The sequence below is a fragment of the Hakea prostrata genome, chromosome 11 (genome assembly GCF_041222555.1).
Source record: "Hakea prostrata isolate BN-2017 chromosome 11, UWA_Hpros_2, whole genome shotgun sequence".
NCBI lineage: Eukaryota > Viridiplantae > Streptophyta > Magnoliopsida > Proteales > Proteaceae > Hakea > Hakea prostrata.
The window spans coordinates 1,714,020-1,739,549 of NC_142610.1; the positions used below are offsets into that span (position 1 = coordinate 1,714,020).

Genomic DNA, 25,530 nt, shown 5'->3' on the forward strand with positions numbered 1-25,530 from the left:
AAAAACCAAAATTGAAATTCCATTTGTAAAACATTTTCCAAATCCTATCATAGTATTCCTTGCATATATTATTTGACAAGATTAAGGGCCTTTTTGGGATAATTCTCATTCTCTAATTTGACTATTTAAAAGAAATAAATATAATAATTCATTTTTTTTGTCAACAATGAATATGGTTTGATAACTGTTATCCATAATAATTTATAAAATGAAAAATAAATTTGGTATATTCAAATAAAAATTAATAAAAATAATAATGAAATTTAAGAACAAATTATTAGGGTTTAAAAGTGAGGAAGAAGATAAATAATAGAATCTTCATAAAAAGGATATATATATTTATTATTGTACCCTCAACTTTCATTGAGATTTTAAATGACTAACATAAAAATGAATAGAATGAGTTTTAACCTAGAAATCACAATATAAGAAGAGTGAATTATGGATTTTGAAAGATTTTTTTTATTCTTTTAAACAAAAATAAAATATAAAATGGATACCAAAATATAAAAAAAATGATAAATATTAGAAAATGAGATTGAGAATTGACAAAAAAAGCCCTAAGGTAAACAATTCTTCATGAAGAATCACATGATAAAATTTGAATATGAAAAATTTTCCTAAATGGTCAGATTTTAAGAAAGATTTACTCAATAAGAATTTAATTTTTTTTTATCTAATATTCTAATATTCTAATTTTTAATTTTTCCGTAAAACTAATATTCTACCATGAATCATCAGAAATTACCCTCAAGTCTTTCATTGCAAACAATGAAACTGAAAAATAATAGAAAGATTGAGACCTAAAAAAGACAAAATACAAAATGTTGTCATCCCTAGAATTGTCAAGAGATTGAAAGAATTGAATAGTTCATTATAGAGATTTGATTATTATTTTCAAATATAAAATCCATTTGACTATAACTTTCTTATAAATATCTTATTAAATAATTCTTCAAAATTTGATCATCTGGGAAATTTTCCCATTGAATAACCAAACAGTTTCTAACATGATTGTCAAGAACTATCATTCTAACATTTTTTTTGGGGGGTAAGGAATATCATTCTAACATGATCTTTAAAAATAACATTCTTTAAAATTACAAGAAAATCAATCGCATTGAAAAGTATTTCAAACATAGATTCCAAATTATGGTATCTCGGGCATGTTTTGTTGATATATTAAGAACTATATGTATACATATATGGTAAGTGGAACCACTTGTGAAATGTGTGGACCATAGTCTCTGCATGGACATAGAGTGGAAAGACATCTCATTACAAGCCAATCTGAACCATTCCCTATACACTGAGTATCAGAAATAGCAAATTACCCTTCTACAAGGCAATGCTGGTCATTTTCATCCAGAAAGTCTCCAGGCATACCTTGTCCAGAGATACTTTAGCCATAAACTAAAACTACAAATGAAGAGCAGGTACTGAACGAGCATTCAGGAAATTGCCAGTCGGCCAGCATGTCCTAAGGACTTCCATGATGATTCGAGCCGCAATAAATGCAATTTCTCAACAAATGGCTCCAAAATTTCTGCTTCCTCTATAGGTGCAAAGGCCATGCAGATACTAAGCTCTTGAACTGCCTCTCCATACTTCCTGTATCATGCCAGCATTTAAACTACAAATAAGGGCTTAACAAAATCCCTACATGAATGAACAAAGTACACTCGGACGAAAGAGTCCTGCAAGTAGCGAGGGTGAGTATTACCTGTCGAAGTATAAAAGCATGCCATGGTCTCTACGGAGAGCCCAGTTATGCGGCTGCAGAATCAACAACCTTTCTGAAGCCATGATAGCCAACCTACATGGTAAAAAACGTCAAGTTCAGCACGGCACAGTCTACTTCCTTGAACGACTTCAATGAAACATAAGGTCTTTTTGTTTCTCCCTTTCCTAACCTCATTCACTAAGTTCCAACTTGGGAAGTTAATGAGTTGCACAATTATATGCTTAAGATATTGGGTGGGCCATCTTACGATAGAACCCACTTATCTCACTGATAAAATTTCAACCGAAAAGGAGAATGCAATATGGATGAGAAGTGCATAAGGTTGTAATAAAATATATATGCACTCCTAATCTCTGATGGTACCTGAATGAAGAACTGCAGTATTTTCGTAATTTTGTGCAAACTTTTTAGTTGATTTTCCAGAGGAATGAGTAGATATCTTACCAAATTGGGAAGGCTTCTTTAATAGCATAAATACAATTAGAGCTTTTAAACAATTAATCAAATGACAATCAATTAAGGACCCAAACTTTTAGTTGCTTTTCCAGAGTAATGGGTTAAGATCTTAGCAAATTGGGGAGGTTCCTCCAGCCGGTTAAAATAACAGGAAGCATGAATAAGAGATATCAAAGGATCACGCCAGACATTTCCTGGCTAAACAAACACAAGAAAAGGAATTTTTTGGAAGAAGAAAGTACGCTTAGTAGAGAGGGCTCACGCTTTAGTGTGTCATCACAATGTTCCTCCCCAGTTCTAGAGTGATGCTAATGTTACCGCTACTCATCTGGTCAACCAACTTCCTACTTGATTTCTAAGCTTTTTCACCCTGAGTTGATCTCCTCTAGGCTCATCATCTTTCCTGGTTTTTCCCAGGGGTCTTGCTTCTGTTTGTTATGCCAAGAATCATCACTCCATTGCAAGTTGGATCCTCTTTGCAGGTATATCTTTTTGGGTCATTTTGACCCCTAGAACTAGAAGGCTACAAGTGCTACCATATCCTCCAACCTGAAGTGTTTCTGTCACCATGGATGTTATTTTCCATGAGTCCTAGCCCTATCATTCATCGTCACCTCTTCAGGAGTAGCTTGATAATATATTAACATACGAGAATATGTTATGATGCTTGTTGCGTCATTGCCTACTACTCCACATTCCTGATGGTTCACCTCCAGGGGAACAGGTTCAAGTTCAGGGGGAGCCTGATTTGAACATAATTCAGGAGAGGCCGACTTCGGATTCTATTGGACTACAGGTTTTGAGAAATCAAGAGTAGGCTTCACTGTTCGGATCTTTGGGTCTTTGCTTGAGTCTCCAAGTAAGTTGAAACTAGCACCATTATGGCACCTTTGCCCATCTCATCATCATCCATTGAACCAAAGCCCATTACTCCATCTGGTAAGAATTCTCTTTCGCTCAAATTACCTATTTTTGTTCACAAAGGTACTGACATGTAAACATCCCTATCCTATGATTCTCTCCCCTTCATCCCATATCTCATGTTGTATTCTAGGACCGTCTTCGCTTCTCCAACCCCCCCCCCCCCCCCCCCCAAAAAAAAAAAAAAAAAAAAAAGTAAAATAAAATAAATAAAGCTTTTGTGTCTCCCCTTGTCCTTTGTGTTGTAATTTTGAGCATAAAAGGTAGAACTGTCTCTAGGTAATATCCTACATCCATAATTTCTATTCTTTTTGAACTCCCTCACTATTATAAATAAAGACTGATTGTGCCTCCTTAACACCAGTCAGAAGTTCTTAGACCATTCAACATTAAAGCCAAAGTTTCTGGGGATTTGATATCACATATATTTGAGAAAAAATTTGCCCTAACCCTAACTTTCTCTTTGCTTTCCGATAGCAACACCACACACCACCATAGCCGCCAGCCCTCCGCCAAGTCTCCTAGACCACTCCACCATTTCACCTCCATCTTGAGACCGCCACCACCATTCCGCCTCAAGACCTTCCACGTCCTTCCTAGACCACCGCTACCCTATGACCTTACCATGAGTCCTCCTAAGACTTCGCCTCCCTACCGCAAGGCTCTGCCACCTTATTGCAGGCCCTCGCCTCTCTCCTGCCTCATTTCCACCGACTCTTTTAGGTCTTTGGCTGCCCCCTTTGACCTGATCCTTTAGTGGTGAGCACTTATTCTCCCACCCTTTTACCTACTGATGTTGTGAATCCTTCCGTGACAAAGGATCTGCGGGATCTTTTTTGTCAGAGTTCTCCGGATCAGCGATATGTCTACCGCATCTACTGGCTCGTCTGAAGTAGATGAGGCTTTAATTATTCATGAGCATGCTTTTCCTCTTTCCAGATGAACTCTGTTAAAACTCAATAAGACAAATTATCAAAAATGGTCTTGATCTATTGCTCTTGCGGAGTGTGCTCGCGGTCTTACAGGTCATCTTCATGGTACAATGGTTAAGCCTACAATGTCCAATCTAGCTCAAGACAAGTGGGAAACTATTGGATTCTATTAGGAGTCTAATAAGAGTTTGTATAGGAGTTAAATTAGAGTTTTCATTCATGTAAACTTCTATTCCTTGTAATAGTCTACTTTCCACTTAATTATAAATAGAGGGCTTGAGATCATGGATCAATAAGCCATTCACCACAATCGTTTCTTTCAACATGGTATCAGAGCCTAAATTCGATTAGGATCTTCTTCTATTTCTTCTTTCTTCAAACCCATAAACCCATAGCAGATTATCTTTTTTCACCAAAACCCTTCGCAGTTTTTTCTTGTTCTTCTACAACCTAATTCTGCAACCATCGCATAAATCAATTCTTCAAACCATAATTCTGCAACAATCGTTTGGCAGAATTTTTTTCCCTTTTCAAACCCATCGCACCGCTGCACTATCGTTTCAGTTCCACCTCGAAGATCAGAGAAAAAAAAAAAAGACGAAAGAAGAAGAGAAGAAGAACCACGATTCCTGCTGCTTCTCGCGACAAGAATTCCTGTTGCTGCGATTCTTGAATTCCTGCTGCTGCTGCTTTTTGCGATAAGAATCATAGATTAGAATCGGTTACCGCTGCTTCTTCGCAACTTCCGCTGCCGCTGCCCTGTGCTGCCGCTGCTCCAGCTATTGTTGCTTCTCTTGCCGGAGCTTCTGCAACTTCCGCTGAAAGAGACTCCTGAAGAGTGAAGACTACTGCTGTATTTATGTTTTCTGTTTTGATCAGCCCAACCAAAATAAAAATAAAAACAGAAAACGTAAATACTATGTTTGAGGGTTAGGTTTGTAAATTTACAAACTTTCAGGGACCTGTTTTTGATTTTCCATATCATCATCGTCAGAATCAGAAAAGAAAAAAAATGGTATTCTTTATAAGTAATTTTTGAATTCTATCATTTGTTTGGGTGGTTTGGCTATTGTATTCTGCGACATTTCGGTTACTTGAAAGGTTGAAGACTGAAGAACTGAGATAATTTTGTCAACATGACAACTATTGCCATACGAGCCTCGACCACCGCTTCCTCTACTACCCAAACCAACTCCTACCTTGCTATATCGGGTAAAACTTTTACAAGCTTTCAAGCTTCTTGAGTTTCTACTCTTTGGATCATCGATACGGAAGCCACGAGATCATATGACAGGTTTATCCTCTTCTTTCTTACAATATTCTCCAACCGGAAAGGATAAAGTTCGAATCGCTGATGGCTCATATTCTTTCTATTGTTGGAAAAGGAACCATTCAGCATTCTCCATCACTTCTTTGTCTAAAGTTTACATGTTCCCTCTTTCACTAGTAACTTGCCTCTATCGGTAGTCTTACACATGATTTGAATTGTAAAGTGACTTTCCCATCTCGTGTCTTCCGGATCCGGTCACGGGAAGGAGATTGGACGTGGTAAACTAGACAATGGACTTTATTTGCTGAGCCGATTGGAGAATCTGCGCGCTTTGACTACATCTTCTAATCCTCCATTCGGTAAAATCGAGACCTTCACGGTGCACCGAGGCTAGGTCACCCTCCTCTAGAACTCTTAAGAAAATATTTCCGATTTGGTTTCTTCTATAATGAGGATAATTTTTTCGCGAAGCTGCATTGCAAAGCAGACTCGTTTACTTATTTACCTTCTCTTCATAATAGAAGACCTATTCCTTTATGCTAATTCATACGATGTGTGGGGTCCGCCGACGTGTATCATACGGCCATAGGTACTTTTTACTTTTATTGATTGTCACCTCGTTCTACATGGATTTATCTTTTAAAACAAACAAATGAGGTTTTCCGATGTTTTCGTGATTTTCATAATATGATTAAAACTCAGCTTAATGCCACCGTAAAGATCCTTCGCAGTGACAATGGCACCGAATATATTGATGGTGAATTTCAAAGATATCTCTCCGACTCGGCATAATACATCGGACGATTGCGTTGATACGGCGCCCAAAATGGGGTGGCCGAAAGGAAGAATCGGCATTCTTAGAGATAGCCCGTCCATTATGATTCACTGAAATGCACGACCGATCGGAGTGATGCTATACTCACCGCTTCTACCTCGAATAGGATGCCGAGGATACTTGGTTTTAAATGTCCTAATGAGATTCTTGGGGAGCCTCTTCTTTGTTGTTCCCCCAAAGGTTTTGGATGCGTGTGCATGCCAGAATCACGACCCACGAGTAACGGCTCCCCGGCCTACGTTGCATATTTGGGGTATTCGCTACTCGGAAAAGAGTACAAATGTTATCATCCTCCCTCCCGGAAAACCATTGTATCCATGGATGTAATTTTTCATGAGTTTTGCCCTTACTATACAGCTCTCCGGGGGAGAGTCTTAGAGGAGAGGTGTTCTTTCCGACTCTAGATCTTCCTATCATAGACCAACACAACTTTAGAGTCCCGAAGAGTTTCGACTAGGGGGAGACTTTGGCCGATAACCGAGGACTCCAATCCACCCCCTCGTTCCCGAACCACGTGAAGAACCTAGCGAGGGGAGACCACTCTGTAAGACACACGCTGGGGTCTTTCAAAACCAGATTGACCAGAATAAGGAGGTGAAGACTTATCGGAGGAAGAAATACAACCGGCTAAAGCGGTAGAGAAAGGTGATACGTTACCACTTCGGCCTCCGCTCCAAAATCAGATTCTACCGAGGTATCTTCTTCCAATCTTCTCCGTAGAAAAGGGGTCGGATCTTGTACTCAACATCCCATAGCTAAATATGTTTCGTATAACTCTTTGTCGACTCCACCATGCTTTATATCCTCTCGTCATCCGATCCGTCCTAAAAGTTGGCAGAAGCCTATGTTGATAAGAAATGGAAGGAAGCTATGGTAGAGGAAATGCGAGCAATGAAGAAAAATGACACTGGGAGTTGATTACACTTCCTCAGGAAAAAAAACAAGGGGCTGCAAATGGGTATTTGTGGTTAAACAAAATATGGATGGATCGGGCAACAAGTTGAAAGCTAGACTAGTTGCAAAGGGGTTTACCCATACCTATGGGATTGATTATCGGAGACCTTCGCCCGCTGCGAAACTAAATACTGCGAGTTCGTTGTCCAGCCGTGAACAAACACTGGAACTTGCACCAACTAGACGTAAAGAATGCCTCTTACATGGGAGTTAGCAGAAGAGGTCTATATGGAAATCCCACATGGTTTTTCGGATGACAACACTGTAGGGAAAGTCCGTCGGTTGAAGAGGTCAATATATGGGTTAAAACAGTCTCTAGATGCTGGTTTGGACGCCTTCAAGGCAATGACTCTATTGGGTACAAGCAAAGCAATGCTAATCATACACTATTTGTCAAGAAGTCGGCACTAACATCACACTCTCATTGTTTATGTAGACGATATTGTCATCATAGGGAATGATGGTGAAGAAATTCAAAAGTTGAAAGACTTTCTTGGCAGAGAGTTTGAAATTAAAGATCCAGGGAAGCTCAAGACTTAGGGATTGAGGTGGCTCGATCAAACAAAGGTATATTCCTATCTCAAAGAAAGTATGTCCTAGATCTATTATCGAAGTGGGAATGTTGGGGTGTAAACCAATTGATACCCCTATGAAGCCGGAGCTAAACTTAAAGAAAAAGAGGGAGAACCAAGTGGACAAAGGAAGATACCAAAGGCTAGTAGGGTAGCTTATTTACTTGTCCCACACCAAGCCGACATCGCATGCCGTAGGGATAGTGAGCCAATTCATGTATGATCCATATTTAGCTCATATGAAGGCGACAGAATACTACAAGATTTGAAGGGAACTCGGAAAAGGAATACCTACACCCACCGATAATCTAAAAGTAGAAGCATACACCGATGCAGACCGGGCAGATCTCTAGACAGAAGTCAATTTAGGTCACCGTACCTTTGTTGGAGGTAATCTAGTTACTTGGAGAAGTAAGAAACAGAATGTGATAGCTTTATCAGTACCGAAGCTGAATATAAAGCTATGGTTCGTGGAGTTTGTGAGCACTATGGTTGAAAGGCTTCGCAAGATATTGGAGTCCAAGTCCAAACCCTATGATGTTATATTGTGACAACCGACAACAAGTCGCATTAGTATTGCAATAATCCAAAGGCAACATGATCGAACTAAGCACATTGAAATTGAAGGTTTTTGTCAAAGGAAAGTTGGAACAAGGGCTTATCTGCATGCCTTTTGTAAGATCTGGAGACCAAGTAGCAGATGTTTTCACTAAGGGTTTGAAAGAAAGAGATTTCCTTCCTATTGTAGGCAAGTTGGGCATGACTAATATCTATCCCTCAACTTGAGGGGGAGTGTTGGATTCTATTAGGAGTCTAATAAGAGTTTGTATAGGAGTTAAATTAGAGTTTTCATTCATGTAAACTTTTATTCCTTGTAATAGTCTACTTTCCACTTAATTATAAATAGAGGGCTTGAGATCATGGATCAATAAGCCATTCACCACAATCGTTTCTTTCAACAGAAGCTAATGAATGTCTTATAATGGGTTTTTTTACTCAATTCCATTGAACCTGCTATTGCTGAGAGCTATTTTCTTCTTGCCAATGCTGCTGTTGTATGGGAAGTTGCCAACAATTAAAGTAGGAAAATAAAAACTGACCGACTTAAACTCTCAAAACAAAAGAAAAAGACTATTCTATCTTATAACTTAAGTTGGAAGAAATTACATAATTAGACCAATTAAACTAATACTAACCCATTTTCGTACTTGACCTAGATGCCAAACTTTTGGGCCCATAGAATAGACCTATAAGAAACCACACAAAAAATATTAATAAAGGCCCAACCCCCATGTCTATCAACCCCAGGCTGATTTCAAAGGAAAATAAGCTAATTCGGTGCTGGATCTGCATCTGTATTGACTACCTCCCTTACTAATCATATGCCTTCTTCTATTTTGCATGGTGGTATTCCATATTATTGGTTGTTTTTTGTTTTGCTACCTTGTGTTTTTGGAAGTGTTGTTTTGATTGATTGTCATTGTCCATATATTTCTAAATTGATGTCAGATCCCTTGATAGTTGGTACAAGTTTGTTAGGTATTCTCATACCCAAAAGGGTTATCATTGTTATTCACTTAAGCTACACAAGTAATGTGTTACACTAATGTGTCCTTTTAAGTCCACACCTTCAAAACTCCCATTAGTGTCCCTGACTTTGATGGTAATCTCCTTATTTATGTTGTTCAGCGGGTGGCTCCACAGGTTACAGTAACAGCTCATCCTCCATTGTCGCCTATCTTTTCGAAGTCCTCTATCACTGACACTAATGTTCATCACTCTATATCAGTTGTTGCCCACCCCACCCCCCCTCACCCCCCCCCAAAAAAAAAAAAAAAAAAAAAAAAAAAAAAAAAAAGAAAAAGAAAAACCACCACGGTCTCTGTCTCTTCTACTTCTGTTTGCCAGATCCTCAGTTTTTGTTCTTCTAACCTGGATGCTCTGATTGCCATTTGTAAGGGTGTTCAAGGTTGTTTTCCTAACTTTTTGCTTCCTATTCTGGTTAGTCCTCTCCTTCTTCCAATCTTCTGTATCTATTGTTGAAAAATCATCTTGTTCTTAAGTCTATTTCACAGGTTTTGCCAGTCCTGGTTGGGCAGTAGCTATAACTGATTAACTACTAGTGTTGGAGGAAAGTCATAAATGGGATCTTGTTCTATTATGCTCTCAGAAATCTACTACTGGTTGTCGTTGGATTTTCATTCTAAAGGTTATCCCAGATGGTTCCCTTACCCGTTTAATGGCTAGGCATGTGGGAAATGAGTATGCTTGAATGAATGGTGTTGACTACCTAGACACTTTTTCCCTAGGGAATTAGCTTAGCTTTGTTTGTATTTTTCTCTTTTTTCTTAATCTCTTTGGCAGCAATTCACCATTGGCCTCTGTATCAGCTTTTGATGTGAGAATGTCTTACTAAATGGTGATCTATGTGAGGAAGCTTACATGGAGGAACCACCTGTGGTTGTTGCTCAAGGAGAGAATAGTATGATGTGTTGATTCACAAAGTCATTTTTTAAATTAAAACAGTTGTCTTGGGCTTGGTTTGGTTAGTTCATTTCAATGATTTCAAGAGTTTCGGCTAACACAATGCGAGAGTGATCATTCTATGCTTTTCTGGCATTTTGATGCTAGGAGTATCTTTTCATGCATATGTGGATGATACTGTCATTACAGAAAATGAGAAAATGATTATCTAGGCCCTGAGAACTTAACAATGCACTGACAGCAACAATTTCAAACCAAAGACTAGGAGGCCGAATTAAATTTAGGGTGTGCAAATAGCTCAGTCAAGGAAAGGGATTTTGCTATCTTGGTGATAGTATGTGCTTGATCTACAATCTAATGAGGAATGTCAAGGTCTAAACCTCTGGATGCTCCTGCTGATGCTAATTTAAAGCTTATGTCTGATGATCGAACTATTCTTGTTGAGCCTAAGAAGCATCTAAGCTAGCTTATTTGACTCTTCTTCAACCTGATGTTGCCTTTTTTGACATTGCAATGGGTCAAATTTTGTTTGCTCCTGGGACATCTCACTAGAATGATGTCACACATATTTTGAGGTACCCCAAAAAGACCCTTGGATGCAGTTTTGATAGTGAGTTGGCAAGGGAGAAAGGGAAAATTATAAGGATATGGGGAAAGATATTGCACAAGCACACTTTTAAAGAGAAAAACAATAATTCTATTCAGTTTATGCTGTCTAGTTTTGGGTTACAAGCAAATATACAAAGGGAAATGAAACAATTCCTGATAAGACTAAAAAAATGAAAATAATAACTTGCATTTTAAATCTTAACTCTAACACCCACATAGGTGAAGGAAAAAAAAAAAGAAAGAACTAAAAACTGATAAGCTACTAAATAAATAAACTGATGCCAATCCTTAATGGACCGCAGACCATTGGAGTGGTTCTTTTTGGTTTGGATCTCCAAACCCTAACATGCCACCAACCAGCAAACTGATATTGCATCAAGTTTACACACAGACCATGGTAACGTATGGAATGACTGAATGAGGGCTATTCAAATGCTGATTGGGCTGAATCACCTATTGATAAGGGGTCAACCGAAAAGTATTGTACTTTTGTTGGAAGAGAACTTGTTTACTAGGTAGATAAGAAACAGATAGTGTAGCTCAATCAAGTGGCAGTGAAAGTATTGAGCCATGGCACATGTTACTCCTGGGTTGATATGGAGAGGCAATTGTTGAAGGAACTTGGTTTTGTTGAAAGATTACTTATGTCATTATGGTGTGCTAGTTAGGCAGCTACCATATTGTGCCAAATTTTGTGTTCCACGAGCATACAAAGCATACTGAACTGGACTGCCATTTGTTTATGAGAAGTTGCAATGACGACTTGTTTCTTCTTGTCACATTCAAACAAGAAAGGAACTAGCACACTTTTTCACATAACCTTTTGGAACAGTTTGAGTTGAATTATTGGCATGATAAACATGTATGCTCCTGCGCTTGAGGAGGGTTCTCAGAATATAGGGTAAACAGGGAATGATCCAGAATCATCACCAAATGGGGCTTCTTTCGTTAGGAATAGTCTAGCTTGTCTAGGACTGGATCATACATGTATTTGCCGGTTGATTCCATGGTTTTACTTTGCATTGCCCAATTTGATGGGCCCAAAATATGGGTAGAAGTAGGAAAAGGAGATTTATTTCATTAGTTTAGTTAGAGACACGTTTAATTTTCTAGTCACTTTAGGTCACCCAATAGGTTAATGATTGGATAGGCCTTTCCTTTTTAGTATTGGAGTCTATTTTGAAGTTAGTTTCTAATTTTAGCCCTAGTTTGAGTTTGAAACTAGGTCAGAAAATGTGGCTTTAAGTAGAGATATGATTGCTGACTTTAGCCATCAATTCAGGAATTGAATTTTGAATTTTATTTGTCGCTGTCAGTGAGGTACAATGGCATAACAAGATCGTGTGACCATCTCCACCCCCCTTGCTATTATGCGATTTCTTCTCCTTGTTGCTTGACTTTCTAACTAGATTGAATCTTCTTCTCAACAAATTAATCTGCCGTTCTCTTCTAAAATCATAACTCATAAGTCGAATCATCCCCATCTTTTTTTTTTTTTTCCTTCCATACTCCAACTTTCCAACTTAAAACTATGCCACTAACTTCTTTCCAAGTCTTACGCTCATTCGACCACTATAACCTATATTCTTGTGTACCCCAAGAAACTATTTAAAATCCTATAACCCTAAACCCTGACTTTTTGAATTGTGATCCTAGAAGACTGGCCCCTGGTTGATCCTCTTCAATCTAGGGCTACACCAGGGAAGAAAAGGAGTCTTCAGAATTAGCACCTGGCACTAATTCTGAGATTGGTTCAGTAGGGTTATGTTTTTACTTCCCTTTTTTTTCCTTTGTTGGTTTCCCTAGTGTAGACCATGGTTAGAGATGGAAAAGTTTCAAGAATCTTGACCCCACCAAGAGGAGATGAGGGGATGAAACAAAATTATACCAATTTTCAACCAAAACTCCAAGATATCTCAGGATTTTGGTTCTTTGTGCTTCTGGAAATTTGATGGACTATGTTAGGAACCCAATAACAGCAAGGTTAACTCTTTCTAAGCTTCACTCACAATTAGTCTGGGAATGAATAGTTTAGTCTTGAACAGACATAACAGCAACTACAGATAAAAGTGTCAACAGAAACCAAGTTAAACACCCCTGCTGTCTATAAGAGGCCCCTGCTGGCTATAAGAGGCCAGTACTCTCCTGCAAGCCTCCTTGCCCAAATCCAACACAGTACTTCGATATCCCCTCTCTTCCACTCTCTCGACAACAAAATACTCACCAATAACTAACCCCTAACTGATTCCATAACTGACTGAACATTTAACCTTAACTGCCCCTGTTTCAGTTCTTCCTAGAGTAGACTCGAGTAACCAGGGGCCTAATAGAATAAGTGTGGTGAAACAACAGCATTCATGAAGCAACCCAAACCTTGATTATGCCATGAATAATCTGAAAAAGAACAAGACTAAGAAATGTGTATCTAAAATATCAGCATAAAAAGAGAACAGTGAGTTTTTCTAAAGTCAATGCTCATACCAATTGAATCATATTATGAACTACTCAAACTCTGTATAATTGAGTCCAGATCCACGATGGTCAATAACGATAAGTATAAAACCTAATGAATAAGACAAACTCTTGGCACCTTAGCTTTACAGAAGCTTACTTCATCCAGAAAAAAACTACCAAATAATTCTAGCTGAAATATGACCATAATATAATACTCCCAGCTTTCTGATTAAAGGATTGTGCTTAAAACATCACCCTGTACACAATCTGAGAATATTGGTATAGCATGTAAAAGAAGGTGAAAGAGAACACAGATGCATTAGCACTATAAAAAAGGAGATACAAGACAACTACCTCAAATCTTGTGGCTGCAACAAGGGAGCCTTTGAATCATCAATTTTTCTGTATTTTTCATTTTTGTCATAAATAGGTCTAAGTGGAGAAGTCAGCATCAATCCATGGTTCATCCTTGAAGCACGTTTCCAGTGAAGTCTCTACAAAAGATTAAGATAAACAACCAACACTATACAATGGGATGATAGAACATAGTTACTAATTTACACGCATGAATATTTATAAGAAGCATGTTTCCCCCACTAGAAGCTATATCTGCCAATTGGCATCTCACTGGTATCCAAACCGTGTTGGACATATATCACATCACTCTCCATTCAATGCCTAGCTTCAGCCCAATTGGACTACAGCACATGACAAGAAAGTAGCAAAAATAGTGTAAATAACATGTCCCCTTTGGAAAACCTGGTCCACTGAAATTACAAAAGAAAGAATTCAATGCATGTTGATCCATCCAACTCAGATGGGCCACAGGCCCACACCATTATATTTGTGACTACTTAGAGAGTGTCCTATCTACCCAACGAGGAATTATGAAAAACCCTCCCTGAGATAGAAATAAATGCCAATAAAGGACTTCTTGCCCACCATCCTTTTTTCACTTTTTAACGCAAACTTACAATCAGGTTAGCCAAAGAAATTCCAATGATGTCTCTGTTAGTTGCAATTTCAAGTCCTGAAAGTGAACTGCTATTCAAGTCAGATGCCTTTGATCTAGGATCCTCCACACAACTCCCATTTACAACGGCAAACAAGCTGTGCCCTGAAGAGACCTTGAAAAGTTCCTTCAATCAAAAAAGAAAAAAGAAAAAAAAGACCATTATGTTAGCATTAAATGCCAAATCCGAAGACAAGCTAGCTATTGCAGCCTAATTCTTAAAAAAGTCAGGCCATCAAAAGATTTTACAGTAAACTTGCACATTGGTTAAAATACATGGCCATTAGAGAAGGTGAATGAAGATAATAATATGAAAGAGGAAAAAGTATTTGTCACCTCAGGGTTTCCAGTTTGAGGCCAAATCAGAAACTCCTCCCCAACTCGTGAACCAACAATCTTCACACCAAGTCTTCTACAAACTTCAATGTAAATGACCCTAAGCATAGTTGCTGCCATCATGATAAAATTTCATCAAGGGCTTGATCAATTTACTGAATGGAGATGAATGAGAAAGATAGCGTATTTTAGAGCAGGAAATTTCACAATCTCCAGATAGTTTAAATAGGAGCAGAACAAAAGAGAGCTTGCAGAAATAAGGATTAGGATCTACCACTGCCACGGCCAGACTTTAGCACCGCATGCAAATACGAAAGCTTTGAGTCTAAGAGAGCATGAAACCTTTTGAAGCCACGTGATTCGAAAAGAACTACATTTACGGCCTTCAACACTTCCACCAAATAGCAACCTATGTCTCTCAAAACCAACTCTGCTTCCACTTCTTTGGCAATGGTATCCAACTCACTCAACCACTCAGATATGCTCCTTCCAGCCAATGGAAAAGCTTCCAAGGAATTCCCACTCTTTTGCCTGGATAGAGACTGAAGCATCTCCCCTTTCGTTCATTAGGAAGCAGGTATCCATGTCTTGATTGAAAGCTTTAAAGATTTCATCCTCAGCCGCAACATATAGTAAAGCCTGCAGCAATGGATGGGTAAAAAAACAGAGTTCAGCATAACCATAGCCAAACATCCATACAAAATAGACAAAGAACACACAGAACAAGTTTATTAATCTTCAGTTCAGCATCAATTTTTAAATACAATCAAAAGTGAGATAAGTAGGTCCAGAATTTAAACCAAACATCCCCAAACAGGTACTGTTTGTATTTGTGAATGTACTAACCAAGAACATCTCAAGGAATCAAATCACCTTCAATAGCCATTAACTTACATACAAGTAAGGTCAGATATGCCAAAAGCAAAGGAGGGTGTGTGCTTTATACTTTTATACCTTAGCAAGAGAAACATCTTTGTCCGAGGACTGAAAGGAGATTTCCTGGGTGAACCTTTCCCTGGCACTCTTAAGAACCTGCGATTGATTGAGTGACAACCAAAAAGACGGATTCCAAGAAACAGAGTGGGCAGATCAGAACAAGTGATTTGAAAGCTAAAAAAGATAAAAAAGGGGACATTCTACGATTATCTCTCCCTCTCAGTTGAACAATGATGACCAATGATGGTTTCATCAATTGATCAGTTTGCCATCCAAGGAATGATTGTTGATGGGATGTAGTAATAACATGAAAGAATGAAGACGGACCTCCTGGTAAAATTGGGAAACCCTGTCCTGACTGTTAAAAGGTGTAGTTGCAGAGGCATCAGCAGAAGCAGACAGCGGGGAAAGGCACTTGTGCCTCTTCTTCCCATTCCAACAACGATCATACCTGATGACAGTAACATTTTAAAGTAGCAGCATAAGGAGGTAACACCAAACAAATAAAATAAACGCTGCTTCTTGTCTGTTGTTCAGGTTACCTGATCAAAGAATGTTGCAGATGGTTCCTCCAGCCGCTACAACTATCCGCAACGGTGGAAACCGGAAAACAACCACTGGCGGCGGCGGCCTTCATGGTTATCGTGGCAGTTGTCCCTGGCGTCAGATCAGAATTGATCGGCAACGTTGAGGACAACATTAACACGGATTCAATTCCATTACAGGATTATGGGAGAGAATTCACAAGATCATAATATATCAGAGAGTCTGAAGAGGGAAGGGAACCAAAGAGGGAGGAGAAAAATAAGGAAAGAAAAGATCATGCGTCATCGTCGTCACACGAATAGGGAAAGTTTATGGGCTTTGAAGAAGCGGCGCTGTTCACGTGAGCGACAGCCTTTGGCTCGGGATAATCGGTTCCAACGAAAGGTAAAGCGGCAGAGGAGAAATATGAAAAGTGACCAGAGAAGAAGATGATGTTATCAACACAATCCATAGCGAAAACCTGAATTCCAAACAAGCCTGAGAAACCCAATGGCTCTAACACCATTAGTTCCGTAGAACACCTTTCTTTTCTTCAATTCGAAGACCAGAACTCATACGAAGGGAAAGGCAGAGAGAGAGAATGGGTTTTCTCATTGTGGAATTTGATTTTCCTCTTTCCCTTCATATCCAAAGAACCGTGTGAGGAAGGAGGGAGAGGATAATGATTGATGGGGCAAAGCAACTGTACATGACTGATATATATTTCTTCTTGATAATTTGTTTTTCTTTTTCTGTACATGATGCATTACGGTGTACCAAAGAAGCGTGTAAGCAAGAGAGAATCCTTGCTCCTGGCATTTATATACATGTTACATATCTGACAATGATACGATGATCGAGTTGGACACTCGTCAACACGGTTTAGCTTCAAGTGAAATATTTTATAGCTAATCAGCAAACGGGTCAATTTACCGAAGTGCTTGCGTGGAACTACATCGGGCTATGAACTTCAAGAACAATTGAACAACCAGTAGCGAATGGAAGATGGAGAAGGGGAAGTCATTAATGTAGCTGGGGAGAGAGAGCTGAAACGGATATTATGATCAAGAGAAGTGTGAGGGCAATGGCATTCCGCATATCCTCCATTGCACCATTCTAGGAAGACAGTGAGAGGATCAGACAGGAAGAATTACCAACATTTGGGCATACGGTGTTTGCAAAATGGAATTCGACTCCATGATTCTGCAATGAGTGTCGATCAAATCATTTCTTTTGAGTATGCAGTGCAACGAATCAATTCTCAAGCAATATAGGATATTTTAAACAACCATTACATTATGGATTTAGGGTTACCCTTTCATTTCCACGAATGCAGCCTCCGATGATTCAGAACACATTGAGAAACTGAGACCAGCGTAGATGCAAAATGAATGCAACCTCAAAAAAGTCTTTTTATTTTGATGAAATAAAGCGAAAAAGAGTCTTGTTTTTGTAACTCTGTTGCGTTTCGTTCAATAATAAAAAAAAAAGCCCTTTCCTTTTTATTTATTTCCAATTTGCTTTGTTTAAAGAGTGCCGCTCAAAGAGTCGAGTGAAAAATCTGTACATCCTCACAGTTCCATGGAGGCGGCGCGTTCGTTCGGGGCCGGGTGCAATGGCGGATAACCGGGATGACGTTTTCGATAATCGCTCTTTGTTGATTTTCTTTTCGTCGCAATTGTTAATGGAGAAGCATTTTCTCCGGAGAGAATCCCCTATTTGTTGGTTGCAGCCGCAGGTGGATTTGTATGGTTTACTTTTGGGACGTGCTTTCTTTTCTTTGGAGCAAGTAACAGAGAAATTCCTTACATTCATTTCTATCTGTTTGTGCAAGTTTTAAAGATTATTAGAATACGCAGAAATTTTAGATAGGAGGCTCTCTACCGGATTTCTTCTTCGAAGGAGGGAGAGAAATGCTTCATTTCTTTTCATGATCGTTACCATTGGGAAATATTTGGACTTGAGGTTTTGGGAGGAGGATGTAGGAAGGCAAAGAGGAACCCAAAACCTAATTGGGTGATTGGGTGTCAATTTTATCTGGTTGGTTCTGAATTTATGAAGTCCGTCTTGTCTGTCATCCGCTTCTTTGATCGAACCACATTCATGGCAGCGATAACTCAAGCAACATTTCTGAGGAGCTTCAGCAGCAGCGCAAGCAAATCCTTTTCCTTCAAAGGCAAGAACCGCAAAGCCGTTCGGAGCCCAAAACGCATATCGCCGGCGGCGGTGGAATCCTTCCCTTTAACGGAGCAGCAGTCACAAATCCTGAACACGGTCTCCGCAGGCGAGTCAGTGTTCATTACGGGTTCTGCCGGAACGGGCAAAACAATCCTGCTCAAGCATATGATCGAGATCCTCAAGAACATCCATGGCTCTGAACACGTCTTTATCACCGCATCCACCGGTGTTGCTGCATGTGCACTCGGTGGCATGACACTCCACTCCTTTGCCGGCGTTGGGCTTGGCATTGGCGATCGAGAGGCCTTATTTCTTACGGCAGCATCAAACAAGGGTGCCTCCCGGAGATGGAAAATGGCCAAGGCATTGGTAGTTGACGAGGTAAGCATGGTGGATCCTGGCTTGTTTGACAGCCTTGAGTACATAGCCAGGGGTATACGGTTCAAGCAGAGGGATCGAGTTTGGGGGGGAATACAGCTTATTGTCTGTGGTGATTTTTTCCAATTACCTCCTGTTCCTGTGGCTGGTCGTTCTAACTCTGATAAAGAATTTGCTTTTGAAGCTGAATGCTGGAATTTGAGCTTCAAGAAACAAATTGAACTCACTCAAATATTCAGGCAGTCTGATTCTCAATTGGTCGAGGTGCTTCAGGGAATAAGGAGAGGGTTCAATGATAGAGAACATTTGCAACTTCTGTACACTAGACTGGTAGAAAGTGAGCCTGATCCCATGGTTATTCGGTTGTATCCGAAGAAACAGGATGTAAAGAGGGTGAATGACGAGAGGTTGAGAAGCTTGGGCCAAGAAATTTACAGGTACAAGGCATCTGATGTAGGGAGGGAGCCTTGGAAGAGCCAACTAAAACTGGGGGTTGCTCCTGATGAGTTGGAGCTCTGTTTAGGTGCTAGGGTGATGCTGCTTAAAAATTTGGACCCCTCATGTGGATTGGTGAATGGTTCCACTGGTACAATTGTGGCTTTTAAAAAGTCTAAGAAGGAGGAGGTGGTTGTTTTCTTTGTTAACAATGATGAATATAGCAGCGGGATGTTGCTACCAGTAGTAGAGTTTGATTCAGGAAAAGAAATGGTGATTCATCCAGACACATGGACAATCACAGAGGGAGAATCCGTCTTTGCGACACGCATCCAACTGCCACTTATACTAGCATGGGCTCTTAGCATTCATAAGTGTCAAGGCATGACCCTTGACTGTCTTCACACTGATCTGTCTAGGGCCTTTGGTTGTGGGATGGTGTATGTTGCACTTTCCCGGGTTAGAAGCTTGGATGGTCTTCATTTATCAGGTTTCAGTTCCTCAAAGATCAAAGCACATCCAAAGGTCTTGGAGTTCTATCAAAATCACTTTTCTTAGTGAATCTTGATCATTAAAATCCGTTTTCACGAGCTTATATTAGCTGATGATTTGTTGAAAAAATCTGAAAAGTTGTAGTTCAAGTAGTTGATTTATTTCAATCTTGCACCCATCTTGGAAAATCCACTTATTTACATTCTAACGTACTGCACCCCAATCAGCCTAGTGGCTCTAATCATCACAGGTTTAGAAAAGATTGTCAGTGATGTAACCAGGGTCAGGAAGCATACCACTTTGAGATTTGAGCCTAAAACAGCCCCCAGAGTCCAGACCATGCGACACCTAGGGCTGGCTGAACCTGACCGGGGGTATTTTGATCATTTTACCCCCTCTGTTGGAGGCCCAGTAGGGCCAGTTAAGTGCAGAATGCTGTTAGGAGTCTACATCTATTTTTAATTTTAAAATTTTGGTTTTGTTTTGATCAAGTTATTGAAGATTCCTTGTCTGAGTAGGAATCCCAGTTGGATCCAATTTTCAAGTAGGATTCCTTGTGGAATTTGATTGTTTTGCAAGTTATCTTTGTTCAGGAATTCTCTAGAAGGCTCCCTTTCCAGTTGATTCGAGAATCCTCTTCTAAAAGTTGTGAGTTGTAATTGAATTCCTTGAATCCAACTAGGTTTTGCCAAGTTGAGTCTAATTCGTTCCTTATAGAGAGTCCTAGTTGTATTCCTTGAATGTAATAAGGCTATAAAAAGCCCCTAACACCTTGTAGACAATTCAGGCTGGATTAATAAATTTGATGAGAGCATTGAAGGAGAATTGGAGTTGTGGGATCATAGAGGGATCCCCATGGCTGAGTGTTTGATTTTCTGCAGTTGTTCTTCATCTCTTCAACTCTAAATCCTGCGGCAGCCTTGTGAAAGTCTCTATGACAACCTAGGGTGAACCAGTCCTCTCTCCTACAAGTGAGTATCATCCCCTACTCCATTCCCAACTCAATTCCCTCTCCCTACCCCCAATCATAGACCTCCCTCCCCCTTCTTCTTTCCTACAGCAGCAGCCCACCTCCCCTACATAAAACCCTAGAAACCCCCATCCCCTTTCCCCTATTAACCCTCCCCTAGGATCTCACCACTGCCTCTGTCTTCTCCTACTTCTAAAAGCCATGTCGGCCTTATCCCAAATAGTTGTGAAATTTTCCGGCACCTCATCTTCTTCCTCTAGGACCTTACACCTTAATTTCACTAAGACCCCTACATCTTCCTAACCAACAGCAACAACAACAACACAAGCCTTGTACCAACTAAATGGGGTTGGCTACTTGAATTCTTGCCTTCCAATCAGCTCTATTTGAGGTCATGCTAGTTACAAGGCCTAAGCTATGCATATCATTTCTCACCACTTCTCTTAGGTTGTGTTTGTTTGCTGGAATAAAGGTGGGGTGGGGAAAAAGGAGAGGGAAAAAATTTGAAAAAGCAAACATTTCCATTAAATCTCAAAAGTGTGGTTTGTTTTGTTGATGGGGGTGGGAAAGTTGGAGATAAGCTTCCTTAATTTAAGAAAGTTTGTCTGGTGAGCTAGCATGCTAATTTTTCCACCACATGCTTTTTCAAAACCCCACAAAATATGTGGGATTTTGTGGAAAATCAAAAAGTGGGATCCATATTTAACACTTTTTCATAAAATTCATTCATTTCCTTTCCTTCTCCCTAACCCCATTACACATGGAGCCCACATGTTTTTTTTTCCACCCCACCTTTGCAAACAAACGCAGCCTTAAGATTATCTTAGATCTGCCTCTAACGCTTCTAATTCCTTCAGTCTTGATTATATCACTTTTCCATACAAGGGAATTTATATAGGCCTACATCTCCCTAAGCCTTAACCCAAAATTCTTGACCCTTAGGACTAGCACCTCCCACATCCCTTCTACCTTTGACCCCTACCCTAACCCTATCCTTAGAAACCCTAGAATTATAAAACCCTACCTTGTAAAATTCCTGCAATTACAGTCCTACTGAAAACAGCATATCTTCTCTTAATTTCATACCTAATTGTTGTCTTGCTGAAGCTAAACCTTCCCTCTATCTAGACCCAAGTGTTGGAAGCCAATTTAAACCTTGCCACAGGGATACTATTGTGTTTTGATTGAAGTTTAGCTGCTGTTCATTGATATTCAGACCTGGACAGCTAGGAATCAAATCTAAATTGTCCTATTGTGAGAATATTAATGAAGATTAGTTGCTGTCCATGAATCCAGATCTAAACAGAAGGGTTATAAGCCCTAAGTTGCTGCTGTCCTCTTATGATTTTGACCCAAACAACTTGGTCTTCAAACCCTAGACTGCCTGCTTCTTCTTCGAAAAGATCTTCCTACTGGCCTTGTAATCCAGGGTTAGATCATCACATTTGGAATGATTTCTGTTTGGATATTGGAGTTGTGGGTCATTTCAGGCTTTCCAGCACGAGTTTTAACTTAGGTTGCTTGGTTCTTCAAAAATGACTGGATTCAGATAGTTATCTTTAAGTAGTGATTCTCATAAATGGATATGAATATGGATTCAATATGAATTTTTTTTAACTACCAATTGATATCTTTACTGTTCTGTTGAGGAGGGTTAGGGTTACATGAGTGTTTACTAGCTAACTGCCCTTTATACTTTTTTTAGTCTCTTTTTGGTATCAACTTTCATTCTAATTTTCTGACGACTTTTTCCTTTTGTGTTTTCGGTATCTATCCTGAAACTTCTATCATTCAGAAGAACAGAAAAAATACCATAATTCATAATAGACTAAAGATGGGTTATGGGCCATAAACTCATTCTAATAATTTTTGCGGCTGGTCCTCAAATCCAAGTGATCTAACTATTGCAAACTCATGATATAATAGTAAAGTACTTTTTTTTTTCTTTTTTTCCCTCTCTTGGAGAACACTGTTCCCTTTCTTTCATCTCACTCCCAAACTCTCCTAATAAGAACCCAGATAATGGCTTTGGTAACTAGGCCCTTGTTCTAGTACCAAATGCTCCTGCAGCTTGAGATTACACCACTCCACATGCATGCAGACCCAGTTGCTTTGGTGATGATTCAAGCAATTAACAAGAGTATGAAATGAATAACAACACATTAATGGAAATGCACTCTGATTGGTATTAATGATAAAAGACCAGACTCAAGCTACCCTTAACCCTTACCCCATGGCTGCCGCCATTACAGAAGCTTCCCCCACCAAGGGTATTCCCCTCACCTACGAGCTATGCTGCCCTTTTCCTTGCACACAATTCTCCACTTCTCTATTCCCCCTCTTTCCCCTTATGTATTTAAAACAACTACCCCAAAACAAATCCTAACTAACCCCTTCCCACCTCAGCCATAGCCTCTGAAGATTCCCAGCCAGCAACTGCTCCCCAATGAGTCCCTGCTGTGACAGCCGCGTGTCCTTGTCCTTTGATTCTGTCCCCCCACATGGTTGAGTGGAAATGATTTCCAACAACTTGCCTTGCCTTACGGTGCCCCTCTACATTAGGTCTAAACATCTCCCAATCTCTGAAAACTGTGATTGCAGGTCTCTGCTTGGGCTTCTCAAACTTTGCTCGCTGCCCAGGACCTCTATATCACAGGTCTCTCTGTTGTCAGTCATACCCTCTTCTTTTCAAAATTTTCGGGTATTTCTTTAGCTCTCCCCCTTGTTTTACCTTTTTCTGGTTTTCCTGGGTAGTTTTTGTAGTGACTTCCTACTCCAACTAGAATACCTCATAAAGGATCATTAAGAGTGTCACTAAGGGTTTTGAAGCATCTTGAATATTGAGTCTGTCTATTTTTCTTGCTTTCTCTTAACCTTCTTGTTGTTGAAGCTTCTCTACCAATCCTCGTCATTTTTTCTATTGGTATTCTGCTTCTGAATATCTTTTTTTTCTCCTTCAATTATGTATCGTTTCTCAATGCTTATTTTGGTTGAGAACTTTGATTTGCGCCTTTTCTTTCTTTCTTTCTTCTTCTTCTTTTTTTTTTTTTTTATTTTTTATTTTTTATTTTATTTTAAATTTGAGGGTCTTTGAGGCAGGGATGACATGGCCTAAAATTTGTGGGAGCAAAGGATAATGCCATATTCAGGGAAAATCTAGATTGATTCTAAAATGCATGTCTTAGATCAGTATCCTTGAAAGCTAGGTGTTGAGGACAAATCTGTCCCTCTTGAGGTAGCGCTAGCGCTGGAGTCGAGAGGAAAACAATGTCTCACCTATTCCTTGTAGAACTCGCTATTTAAATGTGTATTTGATTAGTTTAAATTCCTATTCTGTTTAAGACTAGTTTCCTAGTCAGTCTCGGTTAGTGTTTCTATTTTTAATTGTTCTTGCATTTCTGGTCCTACTCAGAGTAGAACTTAGTTATAACTGTAAATACCTCATTGAGGCTTATGAATAGGCACAATTCTTTGAGGAGTTGACTCCGTTGATGTGAACCACCAGGACCACCCCAGGAGAGGCTGAAAGAAGACCTGGGACTGCAGTGCTTCTTCCACTGCTCTACAGAATACTGAACCCTACGGGGGTATTTTTGTCATTTTGGAGGTGCCCTAGCTCAGCCGGTCCAGCCTTATTGTAAGCAGAGGCTCATCAGGACTCCATTCTTAATCTTACTCTGCTGTTTGGATTAGTCCTTGCTAAGATTGACAGAGTCGGTAGTCCAATTGGAGTCCTAATTAGAGAAGAAATCTTGTAGTTAATGTCCAAGTTTCATTAGGAAACCATTCTTATCTCTACTTTTTTTTTATTCTGTTGTGATTAGTAGTTAGCAGTCCTGGGCTAAATTGGAGTTCTACTTAGGGTAGGAATCTTTTGATTGCAAGTTTATTTAAAGTAGAACTCCTTGTTGGTTGAGTCCAAGGCTATCTGAATCCAGGATGAAGCATGTGATTGCTAATGTGTGCCTGAGGCTATCTGAATCCAGTTGTCCTAGGCCTTGTAATGAAGGCATGTTAAGATTATGAATAAAATTTTGAAGAGATCAACCAAGGAGGTTGCTCAGGGTTTCCTAGTGGAGGAAACCCTGGGGTAGCTTGAGGAGATTTCTTCTTCAGTTGTTTCAAGCTTGCAATAGTGCACCACCAGTAAGTAAAGACCCTCCCCATCCCCTAAGCCGTTCCCCATCGCAGAGCCTCTCTAAATCTCTGTCTCTCTCGTGCGGTTTCTAGTTCTCTTCCCCAAGACCCTTAGACCTGTAAAACTCTAGTTTATTTGCCAAATCCCATCCCCTTTGAGAATAAACTTCACTCCATCCCTAGAGACACTCAGCCTTATTTTCAGCTCTAGCTTTTCCCCTAAACCCTTGAAACCTGAGACCCTAGTTTTCCCTAAAATCTAACTCTGAAACTAAGCCTCGAACTGAAAAAAGACCTATTTCAGATCCTATTCTGTTTTAGCCATCCTTTTCTCTTTCAGCCACCACCCATTCTGCTGTCTGAATCTACACAACACCTCTCCCAACCCTAAATTTCCACTAGAAACCCTAGCTGCATGTTTTAAAAGCCTGAATCCCCTAGCCACGAGGTCTAGAAGGACTAACCAAGTCTGCTGCTATTCATCGAGGATCCTAGTAAATTGACCACTCTCCTCCTTGGGTTTACATCTCGTACTTATGACATGGTATTAGAGCCTTAGGCACAAAATTCAATCCCTCTTAAGCCAAAACTATAACTGAGAAGCTCTTCCTAGATTATCGATCACAAGAAGGTTTTCTGTCTCTCAAATTTCTGTTGCAAAACAATTTGGATCAGTCTCCTCAAAGTCAATTCCTCTTCTCAATTCACTTGAAGATTGAATTACAAGTAAGTTATACTGTTATAAACCATGCCCTCCTTGCTTACCAACCGCCCCCGTTAACCCCAATTGCATCCTTTGTTGGTCCGGTTTAGAGAACCTTGAGCACCTTTCTTTTCTTGCCCTTTCTCCAGATCTATTTGGGGAAAAACCATTGCCTCCATATGGCCCCGTTCTATGCG

At 39.7% G+C, this 25,530-nt stretch overlaps 1 protein-coding gene and 1 pseudogene across 2 annotated transcripts; one reads left to right on the forward strand and one right to left on the reverse strand.

Annotated features, from left to right (window-relative positions):
* Nucleotides 1-1,086: 1,086 nt before the first annotated feature.
* On the reverse strand, nt 1,087-16,909 carry LOC148999532 (uncharacterized; annotated as a pseudogene). Its single transcript, XR_016170711.1, has 9 exons — nt 16,058-16,909; nt 15,843-15,966; nt 15,534-15,611; nt 14,854-15,218; nt 14,580-14,692; nt 14,206-14,370; nt 13,586-13,725; nt 1,724-1,816; nt 1,087-1,611 (listed from the first exon to the last, which is right to left on the reverse strand). The product of XR_016170711.1 is annotated as an uncharacterized LOC148999532 (transcript).
* Nucleotides 16,910-17,392: 483 nt separating this feature from the next.
* LOC148999533 (uncharacterized) lies at nt 17,393-20,582 on the forward strand. The gene has a single exon (XM_089139806.1). It carries the CDS (start codon nt 18,096-18,098, stop codon nt 19,587-19,589), a length of 1,494 nt encoding a protein of 497 aa, XP_088995932.1. The 5' UTR covers nt 17,393-18,095; the 3' UTR covers nt 19,590-20,582.
* Nucleotides 20,583-25,530: the final 4,948 nt, after the last annotated feature.